We start from the raw sequence: 19,922 nt of genomic DNA on the forward strand, positions 1-19,922 counted from the left end.
AAATGTTCCTAGATAAAATCTACAGGCAGAACAGAGATACTTGTAGCTGCCCTATAGCTGGCTGTTGAAAGAAATATGGAACTGGATCTGACAGATTTAGGGAGAACAGCCAGAACAAAAGCTGAAATTCAAATCAAGTATTCAATCAAATTCAGTCAAGTAATGATCTTCATCAATTAATAGATGACATCCCCACTTGAGCCATGCTGCTTCAATAATTTAAATCCAAGACAGAAGACAGCCATAAAGAAGAACTTCCCCAGTTGATCTCTCCCATGATGCATCCTTTGTGAGTATCAGACTTCTAACCTCTGTAAATCAAAATGTGAAAGTAATGAAAGAATCAAAACTGTGTGAAAGGATCTGTTGTTTAATAAAGTGTCACTTTTTCCTTTTTAATAATTCACAAAAAACTGATGAAAAACAACACTTTGAGAAGACTAGAGTGACCTCTGCTCCAACCAGAACTACTCAGATATCACTGTCCTGAAGGACATGTACGACTGCAGTAGACTGTGGAGAACCAAAATCCAAATGTGGGTCTGTACAATGAGGTCTTTACACAATGCTCTGCTTCTACCTTTGAGTTTGCCCTCAAACTCACGCATCAGTTCTGGTCTGACACAACATCCAATTGTCCTGGCAGACTCAATGATTTGTATCCAGTACATTGGGTTGCTGACTCCAGATATGGCTCTTGACACTAACCAAATAAGTGCTTGCAAAAGCAGCCTGCATTGCCCACTAGGACCTAAAAGACTTGGTGCTGGGCACAAAACTTTCCATGAAAATCTCTTCCCTGCTGTTGTGCTTATGCCCTCCTTAGAGCCCCCTTCACACATGTCCGTGTCTTCCTCTCCTGCTCCTTCTAGCTTACTGCAGATTTCCTGATCTTGCAGACTTTATCAGCTTGCATATTCTCAATTGCTTAGTCTGCAAAATAGCTTGATTTTGATGATGCATCTGGGAGTGTTGTGCTGTTTCACACTGGACATTCCTTTAGTTTTGTTTTTCTTAGAATGTCTGGTAATGTTTTCTGGTCTCCGTTGGATTTTATCTGAAGACCAGTGCCAATGTAACTGATATGTTGAAAGCAGAGAAGAGACAGGTATGATTGTCCCCCCTGTGCACTGACAATATTGCAATCACCATTTCCCATTCCAGAACATGTTGTCTTTCCTACAATTAAATTCTTCTCTGATATAAAAGGCTTCCTGCTTTTGGGAACGGAGCATTCTCCAGATACTGAAACACAGAATGGGAAGCAAGATAAATATTCTGTATAGTATACTTTTTGATGGTCCTTATTTTTAATAATAAGCACTTTCCAGGTTTTTACTGTAAGATATTTATATGATCTCTACTTGAACGTGACAGATGAGCTGGTTGACGACCACATCTCATGATGGAGGGGCATGTTCAACTTCAGTGTTGAGACAAATGTAGACACATAGAGCAATTAGTTTCAGGCATTTCAAAGCCTCTCATTTTTTCAATATGATTACTATTTCACATCATAACTATGAGGATATTACAACTTCAGACACTTGAAAAATATCTTAAGGACTCAATCTGACAAATTCTGCTCTAAGTAAGGCATATTCTAGAGGTCTCATCCTTGCCTTCCCACCACGTAATTGTAAAGGAAAGCAGAATCAGGCCTAGTCCAAGTTCAACCTGCAAAATGAGCTCACTGCGTACATTCACATGAATAGGCAAATGAAATATACTGGCTTTCCAAAATATAATGCAGCTAGACCTCCACTGTGCAGAAGATGCACAGAGAGCATTTTTGCTGTGTCTACCTCCAAAATGATTTCTTCTTGATAACTTTGGATTATCCATGTTGTTCCTTTTGTGAGATTCTGTGATGAATTCTTATCTTTCTTAAGTTTTATTGATCTTGCCTAGATTCAAACAAGTCTCCCCTGGGAGGTAAGGCTGTGACTCTTCTTTCTCTACCTAATTCCTCTAGTGTCAATCTTTGTTGGCTTCCTTGCAGAATGTGAAAGATTACTACATTTTGAGGTAACATTGTAAGCTTTCCTCTAAGATGAAGCCCTTCTTTAGCTTATGAACACAAAATGTGTAGTAAGTTCAATCCTTTCCTTAAAAAAAGGAAGAAAAAACAAACTACCATTTCAGGTTAACCAGATTAAATTTAAAAAATAAATAAATAATTAGAAAATTCAGGAATGGAGGGGAAAGCAGGAGAGTTTTTATATTTTAGATCAACTCCTGGCAAGGCCAAAGAGCTATGCTGAGCAACATTTCTCTCTCTAGTCTGTAGTATACCTTTCTTCACCTTGTGGAGGTGAGCCCCAGCCTGGTTAGGAACAGAAGTCTAAATAGCAGGGGAGTTGACAAGGAGGGCTGGTACAGTGTCCTTGTGCTGGTCCATAAAGGGGTATATGTACAAGATGATTAGGGAATAGCAAATCAAAACAAAACAAAAAAAAATTATAGCAAGTGCCTGGTCCTGACTCCTGATTAGGAGACTCCAGTGGGAAACCAGTCCTAGGGGAGTTTTGCAAAACCTTCCAACAGAGCAGACAAGTGAGAAGGCTTCCTCTCCAGCAGAAATAATTGAATTTTCTAATTCTCTGCACACACTTGAACAAAAAATTTGCCACATGCAGCAGTGTGATTGATCATCCTAATCCGAGGGAAATTTACAATATAACAGATGATATGAAAATCAAGTTTCCTGGAGCTGCTGCACTTAGAATCAGCCTTGTGGGGCTTCTATGAAGAGACAGAGGAGAAAGAGATTGAATGGCTTTTTTAAGCCACTTGTATTGCACTGTTTCAATGAGCAATGCATTTATGTACATATCCAATGCATTTATGGATGTATCCTACTGCTTTTCAAATGTATTTTCCTGTTGACAAGGTTGTATTTAATTATCATCTTTCTTTTGGTGGGTTCAGGAGCCAGGTCTTAGTCATATCTTTCTTAACTATTCACTTTATAGAGTATTCCAGGATTCCCGGGCAGCCCGTTGTTGCATATGTGCCATACCTAACACAAAGGATCTCCCAACACAGGCAGGGCTTCTCCCTATTCTTCTAATAATTAAAAAAAAAAAAAAATAAGCATTGTATATGAACTTTAAATAGAGAATGCCCTCAATATGGAAGCACACTGTGCGTTCCACCCACCTCTCATGCAGTTGCACTACCTCTTTTCATCACATCAAACCTTAACAGCACATTTTTAAGTCTCAGTTCCAGCAGCTAATCAGCTCTAGCACTCTTTGGTGTCTGAGTCGATTTTTTTTTTTTGTTTGGTTTGGTTTGGTTTTTGGGGGTTCTTTTGGGTTTTTTTTGGTTTGTTGTTGTTTTTTTTTTTAATTCTTTATTTTTTGCAAGCTCTCACAGAGTTTGGGGTTGGTTTTTTTTTGGGTTTTTTTTTTTTTGGTTGCAGTTTGGGGTTTTTTACTTGGTTTATTGGCTGGTTGGTTTGGGGAGTTGGGGTGTTTGTTGGTTGTTTGCTTAGTTCCGTTGCAGTCTGTTTCGTTTTTTTAAAATGTCCCATCAATAGGTTAGCCAGTACTAATGTCCTGCTGTACGGTGGCTTGTAGCAATCTCTTGCCGTAAGGAGCGATTTATAATTGCAAACACGATTGTTTTGAGCTCTAAAAGAAATGTCAGCAACATTCAGTGCCATCAGCAGTGACCGCTCGGCTGGGAATCCTATGAATCCTGAACTTGGTTTTCTTCAGAGAAAGCCCCTTCGCCACTGGCTATGCTACCTTGCGTAGCAACAGTTTGGATAACGTTTCTGGCCAACGAGCTCAGAATCAGCACTAATATCTTGATGGGAAACGAATATTTCGGGGTAGTTATTTACTTTGTCTAGCTACACGGGTGTTTTAAACGTTCGTTGTTCATTAATTCCTAACGATCGTCGCTTTGGGGTGGGTCAGCAGTGAGTTGTGAAACCTGACTGTGTGCTAACTACGGCATGTAGAACTACTCTTTCTGTTGTTTTTACCGTAATAAAAAATAATAATATGAAAAAAAAAACAAAACCAACCAAACAAAAAAACCCCTCCCTCCGTTTTTGTGGGTTCCCATCTTTCTTCAGTTGCTTCTGTAACTCCAGCAACAATCTGGAGGGCAAAATGATAAAACAGAGAGAAAATTGCAAATGGTTTGATAAATGTGGTGAAAAGTAGATTAATTGCCGAATAACAATTTCTTATATAGTTATTTTTCACCTAGGAGACATCCTAGGCTGCAGTTACATGGAAAGGTAGTTTCTTTAGATGAATTTTAGTTCCATATTACAGAACCAAAGAAAGGGATAGCTGTTTCCTCTGATCAAACTTTCACTACTTGGGATTTAGAAAAAGGCGGATTTGCCTCTATCGGTATTGATTAATCTCGTGGCAGTAATCAAGTAAGGGTCTATCGAGTTGGAAATATTAGAATCAACAACCAAAGGAAGGTTTCGATATAGATCATCAGGCAAACAGAAACGACATATTATCACCCTGGACATCATCGGTTCTGTGTGTCTCCAACTGGTTTTTAGCCACGTAGTAACTCACGGACTTAGAGGTTTTTAATTTCTTTAACTGTCATTATAAATTCAGATCAGAAAAGGGTCGGTTGTGTGACCCAGACCGTCAATTCGTCGCCTGCACCTTCCCAGGAACTACAGTTTGGGGAAATTTGAGCTGTGAAGTGCACCCAGCAGGTCCCCTTAAGTGTGTCCACTTGGTTACACCGCCCTTGCCACAGCCTCGATAATATTCTTTTTTTTTTTCCAAAGCAAGGACATCCTGTGAGATACCTCTTGCTACTTGACACTAATTCGAATCTGATCAAAAAGCGAGAGGAGAGGTCAAACAACTTTCCTAGATCATCGCCACGGCGAGAAAACTTCACAGAGCTGCAGGAGCCGCTTTCCCGAGCTCGCTGGCGCCGGGACCGCCGCGGCACTGGCTCCCTGCCACAGCAGCTCCTCCCCGGCTGGGACAGAACGCCAGCAGCGGCCCCGAGCCACGGGGTTCTGAGTGCGCCGGGGTCCCCTCGCTGGGCTGGGGGATCTTTGCGCATCTATACCTACTTCCCACGGAAAGACAAATGGAAGAATAGCTGGAAAAGGAAGGAAAACCCCTTCTTATCTAGCCGAAACACCGATCGCTTTTTTTCCCCACTGGGAAACTCGTTCTCGCACGGGTGAATTTCGTAATGACATAATTGTGGTTTTGATCTTTATTTTTAAAATAAAAACCATCGATGCACTCTAGGAAATACCTTTCTTTTCGTACTGCCCAGTAGTGACTGTATTGAAAAGGTAGTCGTTTCAGCTTTCTGAAAAGGTTTATTTCAAACCTGGGGATATAAAGCGTGTGAACTTAGAAACCAAAGGACGACAAAAGCGTTTGCAAATATGTAAAAAAAAAAAAATAATTAAAAACACTTGTTACTCTAGGACAGCAGATAAAATCGTCCCACGAGATTTCGAGGGGCGGGATTAGCACAAGAGACAGCTTGTCTTGTTCTATAAAAACATCACACAAGCCCCAGTTTGAGAACCAGTTAGCACAAAGAATGTAAGAGAGAGTTTGGGGTGTTTTTTCAAAAGAGGAAAAAAAGTAGGAAAGTCACAGCTTAGGAACCACATCTCAGTAAAGGTGTCTACATTTTGATAGTGTCAAAGATGGGGAGAGGTTACTCTGAGGGATATTAGAGGTGGAGAGTTTGAGATAGAGGAGCACAACGCGGCCTTCGCCTTTACCAATCTGTATAAAACTGACTCGGCTCACGGTACAGCGACCGCCACGGCGCTTGGGGCAGATGTGGGGACGTAGTCCCCGTGAGCTGAGACAGAGCATGGGCTCCCCTCTAATACGGGAACGGGATAATTCGGAAGGGAGGCAGGCAGAACGCGTCCCGGTCTCTTTGGTGGCTTCGTGTTATCTCCTCCATCCTGACCACAGAAAAAAGCGCTGCAAGAGCAAGGGCGGTCTGGCAGCGCCCTTCCGAGCTTTAGCAACACGTTGGCAGTGGGGGGAACCGGAGCGGCCCTTCCGTCGGCTGTGGTGACGACTGACAGCCCAGCGGCACGGCGGGGTCATAAATAACATCGGGCGGCCCCCGGCGAGGGGAAGGTCGGGGGCCGGGGGAGAGGCTATACGTCCCCGTCCACCAGGCTGAAGTGTTTGCCCGGCCCGGGGAGGCAGAGGTAGGGGATGGCGCTGCCCGGACAGAGCAGGGGCAAAGGCAGCGGCAGCAAGCACCGACTGAGCAGGGGACTGTCCTTGTAGAGGGCCGGGAAGGAGAGAGACGTGGCGGCGGCGGGGGGCGGCGGGTCCCCGGGAGGCTCCGCCGGCCCCGGCCCAGGGCCCTCCGCCTCGGACGACATTTGTCTCTTGAGCTTGTTGCGGCGGTTTTGGAACCAGATCTTCACCTGGGTCTCGGTGAGATGCAGCGCGGCGGCCAGCCCGGCCCGCTCCGAGCTGCTCAGGTAGCGCTTCACGTCGAAGGTGGACTCCAGCTGGAACACCTGGCTCTTGGAGAAGATGGTCCGCGTCTTCTTCCTGCCGCCAGCCGTCGGCAACCTCCCGTTCTCCGCGCCGCAGCCTCCGGCCTCTCGCGTCGGCGGCTGCCGAGGGGCGCGCAGCCTCTCCTTGGGGAGCGAGGACGCCGCATCCCAACCCTCGGCCTCGCGGCGAAGGCCACGGCTCGTCCCTTCTGCCCGGAGCCGGCTGGACTCGCTGCCTGCAAGGGCAAAGCACAGCATCAGTGCCCGCCACCGCCCGCGCCCCCGCCCCGCATGCACGCACGGCCCGGCGGAGCGCAGGGAGAGGGTGGGGGAGAGGGTGGGGAGGGGGTTGCCGAGGGCTGGCCGCGGTCCCACACCCTCCAGAGGGGAGAAGAAGAGTGAGACGCTTCCATAAGGATCTAAGGAAATCCCTTTGCCAGCTGTGTGACAGGGAAGTGAGGGGCTCCCGGGCACGGGACAGACAACCCGGGAGGAGGGCGCAGCGCCCTCAAAGCAGGTTGGTGCGTGTGCGGTGGCATCTCCCCGCGTCCTCCCGCGGAGCCTCCGTTCCTCCTCCGGCTGCGGGCGCGCCGCGACTGCGTGTGCGTGTCTGTGTCTGCGTGTGCGTGTCTTGTCTGTGCCTGCGCGTCCGTGTGCGCTGGCCCAGCACGGCGGCACTGGGGATACCCGGAGGTACCGCCTGGGTGGGGGCCGGGCTGCGACCCGACGTGCGAGACAGCCTGAGGCGGCTGCTGGCTCCGTACCCGAGTCTCTGGAGCCTTTATTGGGGTCTTGCTCCGCAGGCCCCTCTCCCTCCTCCTCCTCCTCCTCCTCCTCTTCCTCCGACGGGGCGCAGCGGGCTCTGCCCTGCTCCCGGGATGGGCGGCAGGGGCCGGGTTGCAGGATGCTGGCGATGCTGAAGGCCGGCGGCGCGGCCGGGGTCGGCGGGGGGGCTCGGCGGCCGTTCCCGAGCTGCACCATGGCGAGGAGAGCCCGAGCCGAGACGAAACGCTCTGAGCCGAGCCGAGCCGAGCCGAGCCGCAGGACTGGCGGCGGCTGCGGGAGGGCGGCAGCGGCAGCCGGGGCGGAGGGAAGGAGGAGGAGGGATCGGAGCGGTGGAGGGAGGGGATGGAGCTAGAGGGAGCCAAAGGACTGAGGACGGGGGGGAGCGGTGCAGCGGAGGGAGAGAGGGAGAGAGAGGGGAGGAGGCAGAGAAGAGAAGGAAAAGGAACAGGGGCTAGAGGGGAGCAGGGAGAAAGTGAGGGGCGGGAGGCATGCCAAGGTGCCCCGAAAGGGTGCCCTCGACAGGCGGGGCGGGGCAGGGCTGGCTGCTCTCCTGCCCAGGCCCTTCACTGTAAGTGGGTGGAGAGAAGAAAGAGTCAGATCCAGGAGAAACCACGGGAAAGGCGAAGAGGACATGGGATGGCAGGACAAACATCTCTGGATTGAAGGAGAAGGATGTAGGCAGAAGACTGGAAATAAGAACAAGGGAATGAGGCGGAGCGTGGGAGGAAAAGCAGTGATGGTAGTGAGAGAGGACAGAAGGGAAAGAGGAAGCTGGGAGCCGCGAACCCCTTCCCTGTGTTTGTACGGCACGCGGCAGGACCCCAGGCAGTCTGCTGAGGGCATGTGCTGCAGATTGTCCATGCCTATGTCCGGGAATTGGGTAGACCGTGGAAGAGTAATTCCTACAGCCAGAGTCACTTCTCCGTCCTCCTTTCACGTGCAGACCCTCAGACTGAATGCGCAGGGGTCCCCTGGGGAGAAAGCGATCCCTTTTCCTTCTGAGGAGCCCCGAGGTGTCAGGCCACCCTGAAATCCACACACAACCTCCACACGCTGCTCCCTACCACACCACACCGTCACTCCACCCCCTCCCCGCGGGTCAGCAGAGCTCTTCTGTAACTTTCAAGTGAGAAAGTGCTGGCCGGGTGCGCGGGTGTGTGTGAGTACTCCAAGGTGTGCCTCGGGGGGACGGAGAAGCGTTCCCCTGAGCTGTGGAACTTGGATGAGGATCGATGTGTTTCTGTATTATCTTGAGAACTTTTACTCCCCACCACCTCCCAGCACTGCAAAGTTTTATAACGAGTTTGCACTACTCGAGGCAGGACGTCCAGCGATTTCAGAGCCACCATCAGCTGTGGATCACAGGGAAACCTCTCCCTCCCTGTGATCCTGTGTAAAGCCAGGGGAATGCTTCCAAACAGCTTTTAAGAGGGCTTTTAGTCCGAATCTCGAGGTTTCCACCACGAAAACTGCTGAGGGCAAGCGAGAAGCCCTTGAAAAAGAGTTGGCAATAGAAGTGCTGACAGGCTTTTAAATATTGTGATGCCAGAGATTCCATGAGCTAAAATCAGGACATCTTAAGGCTTTGGACTACTTTAAACTTTAACACAGTGATACTTGAGAGAGAGGGTTTCAGCTCTTTTTCATGAATTTTGTTTCACTTTATAAATTCACTCAGATTTTAATGGAGCCGTCTGCTGGAGAGCTGTACATTTTCCACCAGGAAAAAAAAAAATCCTTCTTCCATCAACACTGTTGTTGGCCAAATGCCCAAAATTGTTGCATTTGTCTTGCAGTCTCCTGTAGAAACTGGTGGTTTTAACGGAGCAAAATATCCATTCAAGACGCAGTGATATGCCGAGGAATGGGCCAGGGTTTAGAGGTACGAATTGCGAAGAAGCAGCTGAAAATACAATTTAGGAAATTGTGAGTGAGGTGGTAAAATTAGGAGCATGGGAGTCTTGGACACCAGGATGGGTCGGTCTTTGCTTCTGCACTTCTGTCTCGGCCTCTCTTCCCGCTGTCTGTGAATGAGACACTTTCCAGGTGCTCACATCTGTTCTTACTGCAAACCATTTCCCTTTTAGTCCCGAAAAAAAGAATTCATCTTAAAAAACCAATGCCTTGACTCAGTGTGTTTTCCTAGAAGACATTTTCTTGGAAAAAAAAAAAAAATGAAAACTTGAGGAAGACAGAAATTAAGAAGGAAAATTAAGAAGGAGACATAAGTTTTATCCAATTTTTTTTCACCGCGACCCCCTCCACGCCTCGAGAAGTCCAAGCCCAGCTGTGGGCTTGGACTGTTACCCTGCCCGGTAACACCCCACCGTGAAAGGTTTGTCATCCTTCCCCAGCCCAATTTGGCCGGCTTTTCAAAACTGATTTTTTTTTTTCCCTGACAAACTCCGTGCAGTGAGGGAGAACGCTACAATGCCGGATCTCCTCAGCCACTGGGGCAAGTTGGAATCAATTCACTGGCCACAAGAGGATGGGGGGGCCTCCGAGGTCCTCCCTGCAGCGAGTCCTATAAGCCAGATCCACACCGGGCTCCTCATGCCCTCTGCTAGGGTCACCCTTATCTTCAGGGGAAATTAAAGACCAACAGGTAGAGTGTATCCTGCAAAATCCCAACAACCACCTGCAAAGTGCCCTCCTACGGAGAGAGCGGGGCTGCCGCGGGAGAGGGCAGCGAAACCCCGCGGGTCTGCTCCAGGCCCCCAGCATCCCACTCTGAGCCCCGGCCCGCCCGCATTTGACCCAGAGATGATGTGAAGAACAGTGTCCGCCGGGGCGACGGGGCAAGAGTCCTTGCCAAAAATCAGCGGCTTTTTCCTGCGCGTGGTTCCCGGGACGCGTGGAGCACCCCGGGGAAGAGATTCGGCTGAGAGCAACCGTGACTTTGGCCTTAACCTTAATCTTCGCTTTCTGCGAGGATTACCTGCCAGGGTTGAGCCAGCAACGGGGATCTGGTTGCCAGAGAGGGGGTCCCGCGCTGTTCATCCTCCGCAGCACCTTTCTGCACCGTCGCCATTCACTCCCAGGCTTCGAAAGGTGTCGATTGTATGCAACAATTTTTCTTATAGTAGATAGAGGTTTTCCGACACTGGTACTTGTTACATCCGTGCTTCATTTGTACTTTATTTGTGAGGAATGTCGTTGTCTGGGACGCGTGAGGATACACAGTGGCCGGTACCGCACAGCTGCAGGGCAGGAAGAGCGAGTCTTTTCCTTTGAATAATAAAATCCTGTAATAGAAGTTAACATCGTGCAGAGTGGAAACCTTTTACCTGGGAAAGCTTTTTACCAGAAAAGCTGGTACACGCACCTATATTTCCATTTCAGCTCAGAGTACAAAAAGTCTCATACTCTAAATCTGATGGAAATGAAATCTGACTAGATGGTGCAGAAACGCCGAAGAGTCTGGTTTCGCTTGGTTTACAGAATCGGGTGTGTTTTATCCCCCGATGTACTCAAGGGTAAAATAGGCCCTCCCTGGGTTTCACATCCCCTTGCAAATAAGACCCTGGCAATTGCGGACATAGCAACAGTGGTCTTTAAGCTGTCTCCGATGCTTTTCATGGGACACAAACCGGGCGAGTGGGTCTAGAATAGAAGCGCTGTCTGAAGAGGTCATTAAAATCACTGGGCGAATTTGGGTATCTTGGCGCTGCCGGTCTCTAAATGAAACTCGCTTTGGCGTTTCAGCAGTGTCTGGATATGAATGGCCGGTTGCTGTTGCGGTTTCCCCCCTCCACGCCGGGTCCCCGACGACGCCGCCACCCTGGAGCAAGCAGTGGTTCAGGGCAGCGGGGATATCCCTCGCCTGAGCCGGGCATCCCGGGGAGGGAGAGGAGGAGAGAGGGGAGGGAAACGGTTTCACTAGCTGGAAAGCAACTGTCCCTGGAGTTCCACAGGAAAACAGCTACACGAGTCACACAGAATCAGGTTTTTTTGGGGACCTGAGCTTGCTCAGCCAAAAACCCAAGAGGTGTCGGGACACAGGCGGATGGGGCCATGTCCCAGGACCTCGAGACAGACCATCCCTTTTCGAAAACCTGTGTTTCCCTCTGAGGTCAGTTCAGAGTCCTCAGCTAAATTGGCTTCCTCCAGACGCTGCCCTTGATACTAGAGGCGTGCAGAAAAATCCTAGAGGCGTTTTCTGAATAAAGCTAGTTCAGTAGACTGGAATTGCTGAAGAGGCAAGGGAAAGGCAAGGGAAGGCAAAGGAAAGGCAAGGGAAAGGCAAGGGAAGGCAAGGCGAAGAGAGGAGAAGAAGATAAGATAAGAGGAGAAGAGAAGAGAAGAGAAGAGAAGAGAAGAGAAGAGAAGAGAAGAGAAGAGAAGAGAAGAGAAGAGAAGAGAAGAGAAGAGAAGAGAAGAGAAGAGAAGAGAAGAGAAGAGAAGAGAAGAGAAGAGAAGAGAAGAGAAGAGAAGAGAAGAGAAGAGAAGAGAAGAGAAGAGAAGAGAAGAGAAGAGAAGAGAAGAAAAGAAAAGAAAAGAAAAGAAAAGAAAAGAAAAGAAAAGAAAAGAAAAGAAAAGAAAAGAAAAGAAAAGAAAAGAAAAGAAAAGAAAAGAAAAGAAAATTTTAAATTTTAGATGAACATCTACATTTTCATTTATATTTTTTTAAATAGGCATTCATGTATCTCACTCGATAGAAATTTAATCATAGAATCTGTAAGCAGAGTTGAGAATTTCAAGGTAGTTAAATGAAGCATTAAGACATTCTCCACAAAGTTATATTCATTTGGAATTGGAAGGGAAATGTACGATTATTGCATGGATCTGATTTGAGGTTGAGAGCACTAAACACTGCGAGTCCGCTGGAGTCTGAAGTGAGTCTCTCTCCGATCGATGATGAGCGCGGGGCGCGTCCCCCGCCCTGCCGGCACGTTGGCAGTGGGCGCAGACGGGCTATTCCAAGATAATGCAGTGGAAAATTAAAAAAAAAAGCATCGATCAAAATATATTGTTGAGCAGTGGAGCCAGCACGCACCTATGAGATTTATCAAGTATTGATTTGCATGAATATTTTAGACCCACGTCTATTAGAAAAGTTATGGGCCATCTTAAGCCGGTGAGCAATGGACATTTGCAAAGTAGTCTTTTAACAAGGTGCTTTCCAGCATATCTATCATTTTCGTTTAAACTGTAATTAATAATATCGTCTTACTTCAGCTAAACCAGGAATTTATTTCAGAAGGGCAGTGAAGACCCTATTTTGATCGTCGTTTGCTTTGCTTAAAAAAAAAAAAAAAAAAAAAAAAAAAAAGGTCTTTTCACTGATTATTTTTATTAGCATCCAATAAACAGAAGTTGTCTTTGTGAGTAATCTGGCAAGGTTTTCCTTTGCCTCGCCTCTGGAGTGCCATCTAGCTAAGCTGTTGTAGCAACATTCATTAAATAAATGTCAACAGACAAGGATTTATGCTGCATAATAATATTACAGCTGTAGTATAACTGGATTTATTTTAAAGCTATTCTGAGGTTGCTTTGATCTATAAAGCAGCAACGTATGTCTCTATATGTCGCAAATAGCCCTTGTGAAAGTACTTTGAGCTGTACTGTCCATCAACATTTTTCTTGCAGCATTCTGTTTGCAGAAGCAGCACAAAGCGTGTGACTCTTGCCTTTTGGATTTGTTTAATAAAAAATATACACGAGGACGAAAACTGCGAGGAATCTGCTGTCCTGGTGTGAGGGTTGGGCTTGGGGCGTTGGGTTTGGGGTTTTTTTGCCTGTTTTGAAATCGTCAATGCACATACATCAGGGACTATGTCTTTTGCTAGCTGTTTCTCTGCACCCTGGAGAAACATCTTGCCATCAGGTACGAGGAAATCCGTCATTAAAAAAGCTACGAGGTAAAGAAACCTGAGGTGTATATGTTCCTACTTTCAACACATACTTTTAATAAGCCACTATAAATCACTTTTTGTACAGAATAAGGCATAAGTGAGAACTTTTTCTTAGATGATTTCACGTCTTGAACCTTTTAATATTTTACTATGATCATAAGTTACAAATACAGTGTATGAAAAAAATCTGTTTATTGATATAATCAGCACATCTTTAAAAAACAAACAAACTAATGTCAAAACACATTTTAAAAATCCGATTGATCATTTAGCCCTGCCAGTTCCTTAACTTCAAGAAAAGAATATTTAGTAGAATCAGAAGTATAATAATCTCATATGTTACTCCAAAGAAAAGGCATGTGGAGAGTGGCAGGCGTGTTAAATTTCTCGTTGGATTACAATCTACTCTGATATGACTGTAGTGAGTCAGGATTTTACTCCAGTTGGTAACACTGGGAGATCTGGGGAGCTGGATATGACGGGGAAAACGCTCCGGTCGCTGTCTTCCAGGGGCAGCCAGGTTTTGAACGGCATCAAATCAAGTGCTTGCGCCTTGAGGAAGAAACATCGCCCCAAGTCACCTCCTCTGGCACGAAAAGCCTGAAGTCCAGCCCAGTCGCTTCGCTCGCGGCCGGCTGATCCCGTCCGGGGCACCGACACCCCTCAACTCCACCGCTTACAGGTCCTTCTTACACCGCTCGGGGACCAGGCTTTAGAAGTTTTCGCCCCAAATTCGAGTGTTTGATAGATATGCAAAGAAAATGGCTGGCGAAGATCTCCGGAGATTTCAGAGGGAGATCAGCAGCAGTTAAAAAAAAAAAAAAGAAAAAAAGAAAAAAAAAAAAAAGAATAACAAAAAGCCAACAGTTTCCAGAAACGGGACTTAAGTCGAAAGAAGCATCCCGGCAAGTTAACAGTTTTCCCAGGAACCTATATATGTGTACATACACAGATAAATATAATTCTCAAGTGGGCTTGAGGCTTTCAGCATCCTGACTTCAACTGTGCAGGTTGATGCTCAGAGCCATGGTTCAGGCCAAAGCAAGAAAAAGGAAAAAAAAAAAAAAAAAAAAAGGCAAAAAAAGCGCAACGCGGTGTCGAGGTGATAATCCGCCCCTGACCTTTCTTCTCAGGTTTCGTATCAAAGCTGAAGCTCCGCCACATCTCGCCAATTGATTTCATAACCAGAAGAAAAAAAGGCAGATTGCTCCAAATATAACGTAAAAGGTAGGAAATAGTAAGGATTAGATCGCTCTTCCTTCACTGGGACAGGTCCGCATGCACGTTCCCCAACAGATCCAGGACCCGGCTCTCCCTGCGGGGACACCGAGTGCGCCGAGCTGGTTGGTTCAATTGCAGCTGATTATGCCCTAAAACGCACGATCAAAGTTCGACTTTCCACCAAGGCTGTGTTTGATAAAGTAGTTTTCCCCTTAATATTCGGAAAAAGAAATTCAAACCTTTAGAAACAACGCTAGTCCCGAAAACCATTTTAGCAGTGAGGGGGGAAACAAAACAGTTATTAAAGGAAAACAATAAATTGGCATGCATAATACTTCATATAATATCACGTTGCAGGTTCACTTGCATAACCAGCCGTATAGCTCCCCAGTCTGTTCCCATCTGATTATTTTTCTTTCCTTCCTTTTTAATTGCCAGTGAATTATTAATCGATTACACAAACCTAGCCTGTAAGTGACAGACAAGTGGAGGTGCGCTTTCCTCAGTCTCCTCAGGAGACCGAAAAGAAAGTGGCAAACCTACTTGTAAAATACAGTATGTAGAATTAAACACACATATATATAACCCCGTGTACTTTAGCCGATGATTTGCTCGGGAAATATAACGAATACAAAGAAACCGTATTCTCACAGCTCGGATTTAAGCGGGGCTAATTCTTTTCGACAATTTGCCTTCAAGTTGTTTCAAATCGAAGCTCCTGCATCGAGAAGGACCAGGGGACATCAGCACATGCTCGAGTATCGATTGTATGGAAATGAGAGTAACAATAGGAGGGGGATCTGTACGAATTAAGTGGCTAAAACAAAGGGCCCTGGAGAAACTGCTGGAGGCGGGGATCAGCAGGGTTCCCCTCTCTGCACGGAAAGCTGCGGGGGCAGCCGAGAGACTTAAAGGTTTCCCCGGCAGGAGCGCTGGCCCGAGGCACCAGAGGTCCCGGGGAAGGTCTCTTGGCCGCGGCGGGGGCCCCGAGGCTCGGCCGCCCGTGGGGCGGGGGCGGCGCGGCCGGAAAGCGCCGGCTGTTCCGTACATTCGCATCACTCTCGGCAGCTCTGCGGGCTGGCGGAGGAAGGGTCGAGGGGGTTCTGTCGCCCCCCTGAAAACGCCGTTCTGTGTCACCCCGGGGCTGGGGCGGTGGTGAGAGCTTTGCCGCTGCCACGGGGATGCGTTTTCTTTGGATGCGCAGCGGTGGGAGCCCCACCGACCTGATCCCGGCGCATAGCTGGGATCTTCGCAGTCCTTTCGGCTCCCTCCTGCTGCCGCAGGTCGCTCCAAGTTAATCCCAAAAGTAAGTTTATTGCACGTTAAAAAAAAAAAAAAAAAAAAAAAAAAAAGAAAAGAAAAAAGGCAGAAAATCAAGAAAAGTGTAAGTTGAAAATAAAAAGTCCGTGGAGGAAGGGGGGTGGAGCTGGAAGCCGAGGGAGGGGGCGAGAGGGGGCCGCGGTCCCGGCAGAGTTGGGCGCTCAGACGAGTCCTGTCATCTGCGACCGTAGGAAAGGGAGAGAGGCGGCGGGGAAGGTGCCCAGGGGGTAGCTGACGCCGCTGGAGAAGCCCACCAAGGGGGGTGACATGTGGGGCAGGGTGAAGCCCAAGGCGCTCGCCGGCGAGTTCTCGTGGTATAAAATGGGGACCCGCACTATCCTTTGGGCGGCGTGGGAGAGGTTGGCCGCTTCCAGGTCTGCGGCCAGCTGCCGCTTCCACTTGTTGCGGCGGTTCTGGAACCAGATCTTCACCTGAGTCTCGGTGAGGTGCAGCGAGGCGGCCAGCCCGGCCCGCTCCGAGCTGCTCAGGTAGCGTTTCACGTCGAAGGTGGACTCCAGCTGGAACACCTGGCTGCGGCTGAACACCGTGCGCGTCTTCTTCTTGCGGCCGGCAGCGCGTTGCTCCGGCTCACCCGGCTCCTCGCTGCGCTCCTCCTCCTCCTCTCGGCCGCCGGGCCCGGGCCGCCCGCCCGCCGGGCCCCGCGCCGCCGCCCGCCCGCCGCCGCCCGCCCGCTCCGCCGGCTCCTCGGGCAGCTCCGGAGAGTCCCGGTCGCTGGCTGCGGAGAGAGCAGAGAGCTGTTGCGGAGATCGAGGGAAGAAGGGCATCGCATACAGCCCGCCTGCCCCGCGCCCCGCTTACCGGGAGGGGAAACAACGCGGCTGCGGGAGGGCAAGGCCGTGGAGCGGGGAGCCCCAGCAAAGGCTCCTGCCACTGCTCTGAGTGCTGCGATAAACTCCCAAATATTTATGAGCGTATACACACACACGAGCGTGCACGCTTATGTGGAAACACAGAAATTGTATTTCATGTGCATATATTCATATATGGGCATACACATGTATCTGCATGTATGTACACATATACCTCGTATATGTACACATGTGTACACGTATATCTTGTATGTGTGCACGCATCTCAGTGTACACACGTACCTAAACGCACTCATATGTATGTATATAACACATATACTGTTTTTAACACATAAAATGCACTTCTGTGTATACACACGTGTATATGAAGTATGTATATATTTTTATGTGTCTATGTACACATGAGAAAACACATGAACTCTTATTTATATGCACACGGATATATTTACACACATATGTATACATATATACCTACAAATATATTTGCAAGTATATTGTTGTGTGTAAGAAGGGCAAGTACAGTGGTGCATGTGTGTGTATATAAAGAGAAGTAAGAAAGAAATAATTCAATTCGCGTTATTCTGAACTTGGATGGTGACAACTATTCTAATAGTGGGACACATCTCCATGGAGTCCCCAATACTCCAATTGCATTCCATTTGCAATTTTAAAGGGGAAAAAATATTTTCTACTCTATAGAACAGAGTAAAAACAGGGAAAAAAAAGTGAGAAAAAAAGCTGTTGTTTCTGGGGTAATTTTCTGTTTCTGGATGTACTTTTGAGAGAAATTACAAATATTAATAATCCTATCGCTGTAAAAAGAAACTATTTGGATTACAAATCACTCCTCTTTTCCTTATCGAGCAATCGTGAGATCTCTGTAGGCTCATATACGATCACAGAGATGAGCCTAGAAACAATATTTCTTCTATCAGTAGATAGAAAATAATCACTGATGGCAGCCCATAAACTTGAGTTAATTTATGTCCCCCAACCCAGACTTCTTCTCCAGCACCCTCTCCATTGGGATCTCCGCAGCGAGAGGCGAAAGGCCCCGAGCCCAGCTAGTCCCCCAGCTTCTCAAACTCTCCACTGCACTGCTGGGGGACGGTGGTCCCAGCTTTCCGGCTTGCCAGGGAGTCAAAAACAAAAACAAAAAAACTCAAAAAAAAAACCTCAAAAAAAAAAAAAAAAGAAAAAAGAAAAAAAAAGGCCAGACATGCATCTTAAAAAAAAAAAAAAAAAAAAAAAAAAAAAAGAAAGAAAGAGGAGAAAGAAAAAGGGATGGGAAAAGGGAAAAGAAAAAAAATTCTCCGAGCAAGCCAAGAATCCCTGTTTACACTTCAGGCAGCGGGGCGGAGGCTCCAGGTGCCTGACACATAGGGAGCATTTCCGGAGATTTACCCTGAGCTGCCGAAAACGGGGCAGGCAGGGCCAGGGCTGCGAGGGCACCCTTGCATCCCACCTCCGGCCTGCTGCGAGGGTCCGCGACCGGACCTTTGCCCCGGGGGGAGCAGGAACACCCCCACCCACCCACCGATACCCATCCCCATCCCCAGACGAGCCCGGCCGTTAAGGGTAGGGAAAGACGGACTTACTGTCGGGGCTGGCGCAGCCCAGGAAGGCGGCGTGCGCCCGGCGGTACCAGCCGACGGCGGCGTCGCGGAGGGGGCAGCCCGGGGCGCCGATGTGTAGCGGGGAGTGCGGCCCGCAGCGCGGACCCCCGCGCCCGCCACCGCCCGCCGCCGCCCGCCGCGCCCCGCCGCCCGCCGTGCCCTCGCTGCCCAGAAGGTCCTCGATGAAGAAGGACGAGACGCGGGCGGAGGTGGAGCCGGCGCTTTCCGTGGCTTCGTCCGGCATCGTCGGAGAGAAACTGCGGGAGGAAGGGGGTCCCGGCTCCGCCGGCGGCTGGCTCCTCGTCTCCCCGCTGCCCCGCGGCCGCCTCTCGCCTCTGCCTAGCCCCGTGGATGCTCTCCTGGTATAAAAGGGTTTTTTTCCGGAGTAATCATTTCAGATCGCGGTTTGCCATCATTTCCTGCAAGCTAGGAGGGGAGGGGGGAGGGGGAGGAGGGGAAGGGAACGGGGAAGGAAAAAAAAAAAAAGGCAGCCCGGCAACCCATCGGAGGCGCCAGATTCTGCGCGAAAACGCTAATAACGAAATAAAAATGTCATGCGAGTTAAACGGCGGGCAGGAGCGGGGGATCCTGCGGTGGGCGGAGCGCCGCGCCGAGTGGGAATCTGCGCGGGGGAAGCGGCGGGCGCTGCCGGGCGTGTGCGTGTGTCTGTGTGTGCGTGTCTGTGTGTGTGTGTGCGTGTGTCTCTGCGTGTGTGTGTGTCCGTGTGTGTGTCCATGTGTGTGTCCGTGTGTGTGTGTGCACCGCCCCGGGGCCGCCGCTCACGAGCTCCTTATTTAGGTCAATTAGGGAGCAAATCCTGGCGCGGGGGGGGCCCCGCACACGGGGTGGGGGGGTTGGCCGCTCCACGTCCCGGCACTGCCATTGGCTGCCGAGGGCTCAGCGGGCAGCCCAGGCGGCCAATGGGAGCCGCGGACACCGCGGTTTGTATTAATATCATTAATAATAATGACCCCCCGCCCGCCCCCCCGCCGGGCTCTTTCATGTCGCGGCGACAGCGATGGACGGAGGAGATGCGCCCTCCGCCGCCCGGAGAGCCGACACTTGCCCCACGGGCCCGAAGTGGTGAGGTCACGGGCCCCCCTCAGCCCGGAGCCCCTCTGAATGAGGCGTTTGAGTCGGTTTTGGGGTGAGCGGCGGAGGCGCGACTGCCCCCCATGAGCGGTCAGTGTCCTGCCGGTGGAGGGTAGGGAAGGCAGGAGGACTCTCCTCTAAGGTGTCTCCTGAGGCCAGGTTGGTTTACCTTTATATATGTGTATATACATACACAGGCATATTTTTATGTATGTACTTGTGATGTCCGTGTAGTTTATTTAGAGAGACAGCCAGCCCCGCTCATAGGAGAATGAGCGGTTCAGGACACCCTGTGTCCCGCCGCCGCGGACGGGGAGGCATCGGCGATGCGCTGCCTGCTTCAGGACCCAGCTCGTGGCTCCTGGCGTTACCTCCCTGCAGATCGACATTTTTATTATTATTCTCACTGCAATCCCATTTCATGGGAAGCCGTAAAGGCATGGTCCCCCTGACCCTTTTTTCCCCCTCTTTCCGAGGCCGCCTCGAGACAAGGACTACCAGCAACCCCACTAAAGTCCCCCTCACTGCAGCGCGCCAGAGCAGGGAGGTTATTCTCTGTCTTTTCCCTTGGGTTCAGGCAAGCTAGGTTAGTAGAGGGATGAGTCGGTCCAAAGTTCACGTCGGAGAACGTGAACTCCTCCTGCTCTGCTCTGCTCTGCTCTGCCAGAGGATTGTTCCCCTTTGCGGTACTCCTGGACAAGTA

At 49.3% G+C, this 19,922-nt stretch overlaps 2 protein-coding genes across 2 annotated transcripts; both read right to left on the reverse strand.

The window, feature by feature from the left end:
- Positions 1-5,211: 5,211 nt before the first annotated feature.
- LOC135413880 (homeobox protein HMX1-like) lies at positions 5,212-8,055 on the reverse strand. The gene has a single exon (XM_064654004.1). The coding sequence runs from the start codon at positions 7,478-7,480 to the stop codon at positions 6,146-6,148; it is 1,335 nt and encodes a 444-aa protein (XP_064510074.1). The 5' UTR covers positions 7,481-8,055; the 3' UTR covers positions 5,212-6,145.
- A 7,655-nt stretch (positions 8,056-15,710) lies between these two features.
- LOC135413882 (homeobox protein HMX1) lies at positions 15,711-18,566 on the reverse strand. The gene is made up of 2 exons (XM_064654005.1): positions 18,110-18,566; positions 15,711-16,417 (listed from the first exon to the last, which is right to left on the reverse strand). Exons 1-2 carry the CDS (start codon positions 18,369-18,371, stop codon positions 15,843-15,845), a joined length of 837 nt encoding a protein of 278 aa, XP_064510075.1. The 5' UTR covers positions 18,372-18,566; the 3' UTR covers positions 15,711-15,842.
- Between the last annotated feature and the right edge of the window lie 1,356 nt (positions 18,567-19,922).

The sequence above is a fragment of the Pseudopipra pipra genome, chromosome 4 (genome assembly GCF_036250125.1).
Source record: "Pseudopipra pipra isolate bDixPip1 chromosome 4, bDixPip1.hap1, whole genome shotgun sequence".
Lineage (NCBI taxonomy): Eukaryota > Metazoa > Chordata > Aves > Passeriformes > Pipridae > Pseudopipra > Pseudopipra pipra.

Bases quoted from the DNA above. Each gene is read 5' to 3' on its own strand.
- LOC135413880 (XM_064654004.1), bottom strand. From the start codon at position 7,480: ATGGTGCAGCTCGGGAACGGCCGCCGAGCCCCCCCGCCGACCCCGGCC.
- LOC135413882 (XM_064654005.1), bottom strand. From the start codon at position 18,371: ATGCCGGACGAAGCCACGGAAAGCGCCGGCTCCACCTCCGCCCGCGTC. The intron at 16,418-18,109 runs GTAAGTCCGTCT...CTCTCTCCGCAG, and splicing joins GGGCTGCGCCAGCCCCGACA to CCAGCGACCGGGACTCTCCG.